The sequence below is a fragment of the Sylvia atricapilla genome, chromosome 4 (genome assembly GCF_009819655.1).
Source record: "Sylvia atricapilla isolate bSylAtr1 chromosome 4, bSylAtr1.pri, whole genome shotgun sequence".
Lineage (NCBI taxonomy): Eukaryota > Metazoa > Chordata > Aves > Passeriformes > Sylviidae > Sylvia > Sylvia atricapilla.
This window is the reverse complement of record NC_089143.1, coordinates 14,864,242-14,876,266: the sequence shown is the minus strand read 5'-3', so window position 1 is coordinate 14,876,266 and position 12,025 is coordinate 14,864,242. Positions and strand designations below refer to the sequence as shown.

Genomic DNA, 12,025 nt, shown 5'->3' with positions numbered 1-12,025 from the left:
TACCACTTTTGAGGCAAAAAAACCCCAAAACCATGAAGTCTTATGAAAAGAATGCTTCAGAAATCCAAACCCATCCAGTAAAAGCAGCATTATGTTAATACATAATACACAAAATACAGTAAAATATCAATCCATAAAACAACAGAGTGCTTCTTCCAGACAGTTGGCCAATCAGAGAGTTGACAGGGCAGAACAGGCCAAGTCGTTTAATTCTGCATTGCGAATGTCTCATGAGGCAGCACCACCTGCTATAAAATTCTTCCCTGAAAATGCTGTGACCCAAAGAGACATTGTTATGCCAGAGGTTTAAGGGTTTATTTTATATATTAGTGCTTTCTTATAAACTTTATACACTTGCCCTCTAGCTGCTGTATTTTTGTTTCTGTCATTCAGAAATCACTGAGGAAAAGACCATTCAACTTCATTTAGGTTAACACTACCCCTCAGGATTCAGTGAACAGCATTCACAGCTGAATGGATTGAAATTAACAGCCCCTTACCAGAGAAAACCCGTTTGTCAAGAACCCATCAATTGTGAACCAAAACAATCCACTGCTGTAAGCACTGTCTTTTTATTTTAATATCACAGCTTTTTCTTACATCACTTTCAGCTAAGATCATTATTTACAAAGTAGCAACACTGTAGGAACCCTACATAAAACTAGCAGCACTGGCATAGCTGCTGTGCAGGCTAGGATTCCATAGACAATGCCTGCACCAAAGTTGGACACTGATTATCAATAAAACATAGATAAGAAAAAGGGAAACAAGCACAACCAATCCTTCATGGAAGGCAGAAACCATCATGTTTAGCTACAGTCACAGCAATTGTCATTACCATGTTATCTTACAAAACCTTAAAATGTGGACCAGAATTTGCAAATATGCTACCTGAAGTCCCAGTTCTGCCAAAACACATGCCCCATTTAACACTTCTCCCTGTTACTGCATGAATGATTGTCTGCCTGGCAATAAGGAACTGACAGCAAGACCACAGCCATTGTTCCCCATGCACCTTCCTCTCGCTCAGCACTGCCCTTGGCAGCTTACAAAAGCAATTCTTTGCGTGGGTAGGAGTTCAGGTAAAGGCAACTGAATCATCTTGTCTTGCAGAAGTCTCCAGTTTCTCTTAAGCTTTCTGTTTTCACTCTTTCACACAAGAGAATTATATTTTTAAGTATCTCCTTTTATGTTTTAGTAATTGTTTCCAAGCATTGCTGCCAAAACATTAGGAAGGAAAAAAAATTACAAATAACTACCATAAAGATAGAAGAGTTTTCATGTGTCAGAACTTGTGAGATTGTGATCAATCATAAAAATAAACAGCCTTATATATTGTTGCTGGAATGCAGCAGTCTAACTATTGCTGTATTTTTCAAACTGCAGCAACAAATCCTTCCAGAGACTAGCTGAAGAAGTTTTATTATTTGTGCCAACAAAATTCTACTTGAAATGAGAGGAAAAAATTATTCCAGTTAAACCAAATGCAAGTAATTTTTTATTGCCTGATGACGTGTTTAACATGATTTCAACAAGTAAAATATCTCCGGTTCAAGGTTTTCTTGCTAATCCAAGTGACTGTATCCTACTTGTAACAAACATTTAAGTGGTGAAAAACAAGTCAAGCCATCAAAACATTTCTTTATCAATAGAGCTAATGTGTGTTATTTAAAGAGGGTTTTTTTTTTTCTTTTTTAGTCCTGCAAAGCTCTTGCCACTCAGTGACAAAGCCGGCATGAGTCACCCCTGCTCAGACACAGGCAGAATTGTTCATCCATAAGCAGCTTCACTTGCTGCAAAAGCAGCTGTTTGTTCATCTCTTGCCAGAAGTAAGGCTGACGTAGACCAGCTGGGCAGGATGCCCTCCCTCACTTTGGAAAAAGCAGTGAGAAGAACACAGGGGAAAAATGTTAGAACAAGCAAATTATTATCGTTTTTTTTTGGTTTTGTATATACCATGCATTATCTGGACTCCAGTGCCTGAGGTAGCCCAGCTGCCAGTACAGAAGAACTGATGAACAGAAGAGAACGGCTTTGTGAGCGAGCTTAGAATTTTATCACTGAAGCTTGTAGGGAGAGAAATCTGACACAGGAGGAGAGCGTTAAATCCCTCAGAGAGATGGCAATGCTTTTTTAGGCACTTTGAAAACCAGCAACCTGACTCTAAAATAAGCTCCATTTCTCATTTACTAGGAAAGTGAAGAATGGGTTCCAAAAATGAAAATCTTAGTCTAAATTAATCTGTGTCTGATGCAGCTCTTTCCTCCCACTCTTTATGCAGTGATGCACTATTTTGCACCTTTCAGAGGAAAGGTACACTGGGCAGAATAACTCCTTTTGTAGTTTTCCATTCATTTTAAGGGTCATGAATTAAAATTCATGCTGAGGATACAGATGTCATGAAGATAACTAGTTAATACCAAGTTAACCCACAAAAGTGAACCTAAACACCTCCAGTTCAGACACAAACAAACAGGGTCTGTGTTACCAAGATCATATATTGTCACAAGGAACTACAACTGGTACATAACCTTGATATTTAAATGTGTTGTAGTTTTTCCTACCGTTGTTTTCTGTTTGTACTTACAAACCCTTGCTATCTGTTCAGGACTGGCTTGGAAAACGCTGTGTGGCATAATATTGGTATTGGAGAACTAAAAGGCACTGAATTCCACACTGCAACACAGTTCAAACAATAATACACAAATGAAAATAAACAATGGGAAACCTGGTGTTTGAAGAGTTGAGCAAGTTATGCTGAATCCTACACATACTACAAATTCCAGTTTCCCTTGACCCTTTCCCAGCTCTATGAACACCTTCAAGGGAGGATTTTGTGACAAACAGTGAAAAAACCTGCATTATCACAACATACTTATGCTTAAAAAAATAAATTAAATAATCTTAAATGGAAAGAAAGAAACTCCATCTGAAAAATTAAACCCATGTAATTTTTATTCAAATTTTAAAATCCCATAATTTTAAAGCTGTATTTGAGGGAGGGAAGCTATCTTTGTTTGTTTCAATTTTTGACTTTGTTAACCACCTCAACTCTACGATTCAACTTCTCACTAGTTTGATCTCTGAAAGTACTTTTGCATAAAGCTCCAGCTGTGAATGTTACACACATTTGGCTTGAGTTTAAATATTTCAATTAATGGAGACAACAGGAGTTTGATTAATACCAAATGGCAGATTTTGAGAAATGTTCCATATAACTTGCTAAATTTAGCAATGAAATAAATTGGTTATGTAAGGGTAATGGAATGAGGGCTTAGCAGAAAGCTCACTATACGTGTTTCTGATCAACTACTCCATATTTTTAAAGGAAAAATTATGCTCCTCTGGCATCTACTAACATTTTGCATTTCAGTACAAAAACCTGAAAATTATCACATGAAGAATACATGCTTATCTCTACTTATTTGTAAGAGAAAATACCAGTAACAAAATTGTGTTTTTTAAAAAAGACAGGCACATAGAAAGTCTGAGAGCATTAAAGCAAGGCTAAATACAAAATACAGAGTTAAGGACAACAGAGCAAAAGCAGCATGCAATAATATATAATAAGGTGCACTTACTGGTATCCTTTACAGCTTCTGTAGTTTTACCATTCTAAGCACTGTTGTAATTAAAGTATTCTAGAAGTTCTGTAAGCCACTATTTTATTTGTTTTCCTAAGAAGTAAATGCAAAACTCTAGCCCAGTTTACACATTCCATGCCATTTACTGGCAGTTTGTAATACCTTATTGTCCCCTTGTACTTCTCCCAATCTCTGCTGAAGCTCTCCAATCTCTTCTCCAAGATGTTTATTTCGATCTTGAGCCTCACTCAGTAGCTGAGCAAGATTTGCCTAGAAAAGGAGTAAATATCAGTCAGGAGTCAGTGTCTGTGGAGAGAAGTCTAAGTAGTGCTTGAAAAGAAACTCCTTATCTGCCAACAATCTTCACTTTTGTTGCTGGTGGTACCCACACTTCATGCTTCATTAGAGAGATAACAAGAAAAGTCACCTGGGTTCCTTTATCTTTCACAGTAGAAAATACATACAGCATGAGTGCATACAGACTCCCAGAACAGCACACAAGTCCCAAACAAGACAAACTGAAAACACCTATGCCAGTTCCAGTATTGTGGCTGGTGGGAAGAATTAAATTCAGAATACTTATAAAAAACCTGCCAAAATAAGTTTTAAATTTGCATATAATTAGACAAAAAGCAGAGCTGAGAAAGAATTATCATACAATTTAAGTCCTTAATAGCGTTTAGAGCAGATTTCCAGTCAGTAAAGAGGGTGTCAGCCAAAGTCCCTGCCCCTGTATGGAGCCATACCATGGATATCTACTAGTGCAAAACTTCAAACATGACCTGATTTTTGTGGTTAAGTATCACCTAGATTCTGGAAAAATAGAGGTGAAAGCTGGAGTTTAAAACCCAGCCACCTTCCCCCATCCAATAATCCAAGTTAAAAGTAGTCATTCACATTAACCTACTAAGTTAGCAGGGCAAGCAGTCTGGTCTATGATCTTACAATTAAATTCCATCAGCTTGATCACTAACCAAGAAATAAATGCAATCTCCTCTTTTCCTATATATACTATCTGGAAATGAGCAAATACTACAGGTAAATCTAATCCATTTTTACTCTAAAAATGTCTTATGAATGCACAAACATTGACTCAACACAGGAAAAGCCTACCAATGACAGCTTTTCTAAGTGAGTTAGAATCACAGTGGCTAAGGTGCAGCCTTTTGAGACGTTGCCTATGGACAGCTCGGTGTATCATCCGTTGCCATAAATCTCAAGAGTATGAAAAGAAATGAAAAAAGAATTTTTGGATCTTCTAAGCGTGGCTCAGTAAAGCCTCAAGAGTCAGTGTCTCTGAGCCACCCTTACACATACTCCCTGGATTTGAGGCCAATGCATTAACTGACTGTAATTCATCAAGTGACTGTTCCTAGCTCTCTCTCAGTCTTTTAGGTTTAGTTTTAGATTCCCTACTTGCTGTGCTTTTCTTTCAACTCCCCCATTTCTCTATTCTGACATCTCTCTTTTTCAATCTGACTTGTTTACCCAGTGATTCTACTACCACTTGAGTCTCATAGGATGTTTTCATGAATTTTTTCTTTACAACTCATACACTGTCAAATCAACAAGGTATCTGATAGCCATTACTGCAATCCTGCTCCTTGTTCACTAACAACTACTATTTCTATGTGTCCTGCTTTAAATTTAAGAGAACTATTAAGAAGAATGTATGCACATGAATAGTAACATGAACATAGCTATGCATGCATACAACCATTTGCAGGATTAGACTATTAAGCTACCATAAAGTAGAATTTTTGTACATTACTATTGAAGAAGATAATTCCAAATTCCAATTGGTCTAAATTAGCAATAGCTTCAAACTTCTAAACAGGAAAAATAACTAAAGAAACTGACAATATTCTACTTGATGAACAAGAAGCCTAAGTCACTGCTACAGCTTCTGCAGTTCTGATGTTTTCTGATGCTTGAAACCTAAAGTTCAAAAGAAAGTAAGGTAAATTTCAGTTTCGGAAGAGATTAAAACCTTTTTTAAACTACCAACAAACCTGAAGACTGGAATAAATAATTTGGGGGAAGAGTGTAATAGCAAAAGAACCCCTCTAAATAGCCAATTTATAGGAAAGACAGGACTAAAATTAAGCTGCTTCTAATTTTATTTTCAAGACAACCATTCAAGCAATGCAAAAATTCCTCATGTATGCTTTGGTGGATTTTTTCCTACCTCTTAAACAAATAGTGCAATAGTCATTCACAGGATGAATGAATCAAGGAGCTTCAGAGCACCTTCAATCAATGGTTTCGAGAACTACTTCTTAATGGCTGCTTAAAGGAAAGAAAACAAAAAACCCACATTTGCAGGAAATTGTATTTAAACTGAAGTATCTATGGCTACTGCTTACATCCATTTTTTTATTTTTTTAAACGAAGTTGACTTTCAATAAAGCCTGTGTTAGTTAAAAGGAATATGATTTGTACAAACCTCTCTGAAACATCTCTATTTATAAAGTTCCTTTTTATGATGAATTGGAACAACTCCTAACACTGCAATAGCACATGTAATTTCAACACCTGGAAAGAACTCAATCTCACTAATCAGTGTTTACAACCATAGCACCAGGATTTCAGCAGTCTGTAGTTAAAACCCGGGCTCCCAGTAATGGCAGGAAAAGCATTACCATGCCTATACTAAATCTTCCTGCTCAGATTTATTTCCTTTAAAACCATTTCTGTGGGGTTGCAATTCTATGCTGAATTTTATTTGTCAGTCATATAAATGACTTAACGTGACAAAAACCTTTATACTCACGACAGATATTTTGGAAGAAACTTGAAACAAAGAATTTTAGACACCAAAATAAACCAGCCTTGTTTGACCATGCCAAGAGCATTACAATGAGCTAAGTATAAATTTGCTCCTTCCTGCAAGCCTTGTATTGTACTTCTGTTAAACTGAAACAACCAAGCTATGTCACAGAAGCAGTCTCCAGCAATTACTCATTTCCCTGGCTTAGAGGTTCCATACAATGTATAATTTAGACTCTTACAAATTTCAAAGGTTTTGGCAAGACCTTATTAAAACTCTTGGTTAAATGTAGATAGAAGGAGAAATATTTGATTTTCAAAAGTGCTCTACTAGGCTTAAGGACAGCCAGCCAAGAGGACATGTTGATTGATACCTGGACTTGGTACCACTTCTTTGGCATATATAAGAAAACATACCATATGCTTGGAAGGTGATAAAACTAACAATGGAGGACTGCCTTTGTGAACCTGCAAGCACGTATTTTTTGAGGAAAGGGGAGAAATCTATGCAAGGCAATTTATTTTTCCATTTGGCAACTTCTTTTCAGTATTCATAGAACAAACACAGAATTCACTCAGAAATCCACGACTAGTTACTTCAACAGACAATAAGGCTCATATCATTTACCCATGCAACTGAGAACAACTCTCTGTAAATTAGCCAAATTCAACTTATCTAGACTCAATTTCTTTGACAGTTTCTTTTGATTTTAGGTGAAGCCTTAAAAAGGCTCGTGAAACTGTGAAAGACTTTACTTCTTTCACTCACACTACAAAAAAAATTAAATCTCTCTGATGAAGAGAGGTTTCTGAGCCATGAATAAAGAAGAGAAATATGTAGAGGTACCTTTCTGCTGCCTCATCTCATCTTCCCTCTGCAACAACCTGCAGCAGTGGAAACTCTTTCTCCTACCCGCTTCTCAATGCAGCTGTTTCTAATACAAAATAACAAGTATTGCTTCAGTCCCCTCTCTGTAACTGGCCAGTATCAGACAAGCTTCCAGAGCTCCAGCCACATTCCGCTTCTGGCAGGTTCTCTGGAGCCTCTTTAGCACGACAGATGTTTTATGTGCATCTGTTATGGGAAGCTTGCATGTATCATAGACTCAAGGAATAGCTGGAAGGGGCTCATAAAGATCATCAAGTCCAACTCCCTCCACCTCACAGGACTACCCCAGATGAAGGCATATACGGAGTGTTGTCCAGATGCTGCCTGAACTCTGGCAGCCTGGGTGCTGCAGGCATTTCCCTGGGAAGCCTGTTTAAGTGCCCAACCACCTTCTCAGTGGAGCAAGATTTGAGCACAGTCTAAACCCCCACTGCAGTGCTAGACATAAGACACTGTCACCGTATGTCCCCGTATGTTTCCTTTTACCTCTGACCAAATGCAAGTGCAACCGCAGCCAACAATCCCATCAGAAGCTAAGAAGAAAAGTGGAAAAGGTGGCTCTGAGATTGCCATGTAGGAAGTGCCTACCTTTATTACATAAAGGAAAAAAGCATAATAGATCAGAACAGACCAGAGAGTGAAAGATTCAATGGGATGGGATCACAGACCTCCTCCTTTTCCACTTAGGCTTTGTTAAAATTTGCAAGAACATTTTTTGGGATAAAAAGTGGGAAAGACCTCTTTTAGCTACAGATGAGTGTTAAAAAAATACTGATAAAAGTATCTATAAATACTTAATAACATAAGCCAGTAAATACCTGTGAGGCAGCAACAGATCCTTGCTCACTAGTGACCAATGGCCTGATGAGAAAAAACAGTAACTCCAAACAGTCATACCTGGCATTATGCACTACACTAGAATTTGGCTCCTTTAACCATTTTGCAAATCTAGCTACACATACACAGTGTTATTTTTCTTCACAGCACTTTAAAAATGATGGATAGTAACGGTCTTTAATATAGCTCTCAATTCTCTTGCACATAAATCTTACCTGACACTTGAAAAAAAAGTAAAAAAGAACTTTTTGCCTTTAGGGTACTACCTGGAAAAGTAATATGGGAAGGGGGAAGAGGGCAAAACTTCCAACATATCTTTACAGTTTAAAAGTATTTTTAAATACAAACATTCCTATATTGCAAATTATGTCTTTTATGTTTGTTCCAGCCACACCTTCAAACAAAGAAGAGCATTAAATTATAGGTCTGAGAGAAAAAGGTTTGATGAAACATTCAGCACACTTGATGGGTGTGACTGAACAGAAATTTAAATGCCATTTCTCCTCCAATGAATTCATATGATTGCAATGGCTGAATTAATAGAGAAAAACCTGTTTTACTTATTCGCTACCACAGTTCACTCCAAGATATAGGAACCGATGATCTACCTCCTTTAGCAATAGCTTCCTTGCAATAAAATCCCAAAAATATTCTATTTTTCTCTTTAAGATGAAAAACCAGAGAAAACTCTTAAAATTACAGATCCTGGGTATACAAAACAAAATACACTTAATTTGGGTCATATTTTCATGCAGAAAAACCACACCAAAAATCAAAGCTTTGCCAAGCAGTCACTTGACATAAAAAAAGAGAAGAAGAAAATCCTCTCCTAAATATCTTGAGCTCCTGAAGACATCTTAAACTTTGAGATAATGCACAAAAAGTATCAAAATCTCTTAAATGTTTTGAGTGTTGTAATTAATTGATGGAATATTTATTTAGAGTACTCAGGTGCAGAAGTGTGCACAAGTATCTTGCTATTCCTTTAATTTAAGACACACCAACCAGAGAAGAAGCTGTTGTACACATCAAGCCTGAGAGACTATCACATCTATTAGAACGAGCATTTCTTCTCCCCTACACTTCCCTAGTGGATTTGGCAGCATTAGGTTAATGGTTGGACTTGACAGTGTTAGAGATCTTTTGCAATCTAAATTATTCTGTGATTCTGTGCTAGTGCAAAGACCAATTTGTTTAAGAAACAATGGAGTTACTTCACAAAGCATGATTCCTAGCGTGTCTATCAAGTTCTAGGTTTTATATACTACCACCTGCTCTGACCAATGGAATAGAAGATTTCAGTGTCCAGAAACAAAAATATCTCTACTGGCTATGCTCTTGGAGCCAGGACATTTTGAAATCCATGGGAAGATTCCTTTCTATTTGTTGGAAGGACAAACAATGTCACTGTTTTCCAACTGCTACCTCATGCTACAGATGTCAAACACATGCACCTACAAACCAAAGCAAAGTGCACCAGTCCACATTCAGCGCATGCATAATGTTTTTCATCTTCAAACCCCTCATAGAGAAGAGGAAATCATATTAATCTTCACAGCACCACTGTGAGATAAATACAAAATTATTCCTTACCCTGTAGTGTATTTTATCTGCAGATTTTCTCACAGGACTCTGAATGAAGCTTCTGCACTTTAACACAACACTAGCAAAACTTAGTGAATTCATTAATTAACAAGAAATAGCCACATTAGTAATTGCTTATGATGATGTCATGAACAGGCATAAGGTAATCACTGAAGTTTGCTTCAGAAGTGAATTGTGATAGCCAAGTACACTGAGCTAGAAGCTGGAAGTGAAAGGGATAGAAATGGGTCCATTTGTGGTATGTCACAGCATATTTCTGTCTGAAACCTCTGGTCTGTCTGTCGTTATGCCTGCCCCAAAAAGTCATGCCCACAGACATATTCATTAGCAGGAGACAAGCTCTCTGACCGACATCTCAGTGAGTGGGTACCATGGTGCTGCGATACCAATGGCTCTTGAAGCAGTCAGAATCCTGGTTTGAATGAATAGCCTTGGGATACCTATGGATAACTGTAACAGCATTAAGGGCCATGACCTTCAGGTTCTCTTTTTGGCTGGTAGGAAGACAAACCATCAAGCTGTACTCTATACTAGGAATATGTCATCATTACACTATGGGACTCAGTATATGACCATGGGATCCTCTCTAAGGCTCAACAGCTGCTTGGGAGACACAGGATCCAGGTGGCTACATGGGGCAAAAAAGTATTTGCCAGTAGGCTGGAGAACTTCAAAAGGAGATATTTAGTCTTGAAATTAGGTGGGAGGGAATAAGGAATCTCAGGGTAGGCAAGCCAAGAGGCTGGGATGATGGGAAGAGAAAGGACATAGCAATTCAACAAAGCAACTGAGCTGAAGCATAATTCCTTTGACCACAGGAATGTAGAGAAGGAAATTACTATAGAACAGCCTTGTAGGATAGTTCTAAGCCTGTACCACAGAGCCAGCACACTTGGATGCCCCTCCAAGGTCTCTTAACACGTGCAGCAAGGGGAATAAACAGGAGGAGTTTGAAGACTGTATGCAGTTACAGGGTTACAAACAGTGGGATCACGGAGAATCGGTGGGATAGGTCACACAACTGGAGTGCTCTGATGAAGGGATACAGGCTCCTTAGAAAGGACAGCAAGAAGGTGAGGAAGGGTCTTGCCCCCCTCACCCTTTTTTTCTGTGAGAGCACTCAAACACTGGAACAGGTTGCCCAGAGAGGCTGTGGAGTCACAAAGAATCAAAACCATACTGAAAATGGTCAACCTGCTCTAAGTGGTCATGTTTGAGCAAGACTGGACTAGTTGACCTCAACTATTCTGTGGTCTTGTGCCATTCAGTTCCATTTAATTTGATTCCTTATACATTTAAAATACAAATCTAAGGCCTCCCCATTGACATATGCATTGCAGCTTTATTCTTGACACACAGCCCCAGTGCAAACCCATTATCTCCAACTGAGCGGTCTCACTGAGATCAAATTAAGGAAAGCCTATTTAGGACTGTGGCCCAGCACAGTTTTCCTAACCAAGCATTTTACTTCATCTTTGTTTATTCAGAAGATCTCATTTGTATTAAAAGAACTTCCATTTTATATAGAAGGTCAAAGGATTCACTGATTTGTTATTTTAATGGCAAAGTTTCTCCCAAACTGAAGCTATACCGAAATTTTAAGCAATGTAGGCAAAAATAATAGGCAGCATATATTAAGCTAGAAATCCAATCTATGGTTTTTTTCTTAAAGTTTCCCAGTGCAGCAATACTGGCTAACAGATACCTAGTAAACTTCCAGTAAAATGTCCTGTATCACAGCTAATGCATATAAGCACATATTGCAAAAATGTAGAATGGTAGAATTCCTATTCATATAGGATGCTCAGCAGAGCCTACATAGACAGAGAAATATTTTAACATGTCTTTCAAAATGGAGAGTGTCTGTTGTTTACCATTGCGCTGGTTTCAGCTGGGGTAGAGTTCATTTTCTTCACAGTGGCTGATATGGGGCTATGCTTTAGATTTGAGCTGAACACAGGGCTGATAATATGGAGATGTTTTTGTTCTTGCTGAGCAGGGCTTACAGAGTGCCAAAGCCTCTTCTACTTTTGTACTGCCATGCTGGCAAGGAAGTTGGGGGTGCATGGGAGGCTGGGAGGAGACAAAGCCAGGACACATGACCCAAAGTGACCAAAAGGATATTCCAGACCATGTGACACTCAGTGTATAAAGTGGGGGAAAGAAAAAGGAAGGAGGGTTGTTTGGAGTGATGGCATTTGTCTTCCCAAGTCACCGTTATGGTTGAAAGACCCCTGCTCTCCCAGGGATGGGTGAACACCATGCCTGCCCATGGAATCTGTGAATGAATTCCTTGTTTTGTTTTGTTTGCCTGTGTGAGCAGCTTTCACTTTTCCTATTA

The 12,025-nt window shown here is 38.3% G+C and overlaps 1 protein-coding gene across 3 annotated transcripts in view; it reads right to left on the bottom strand.

The window, feature by feature from the left end:
• CCDC149 (coiled-coil domain containing 149) overlaps window positions 1-12,025 on the bottom strand; it is a 52,131-nt gene that overhangs the window by 28,370 nt on the left and 11,736 nt on the right. For all 3 annotated transcript variants that reach the window (XM_066317157.1, XM_066317158.1, XM_066317159.1), the window contains exon 4: window positions 3,747-3,854. In XM_066317157.1, coding sequence (XP_066173254.1) covers window positions 3,747-3,854 — 108 coding nt within the window. The remainder of the gene's footprint in view (window positions 1-3,746; window positions 3,855-12,025) is intronic.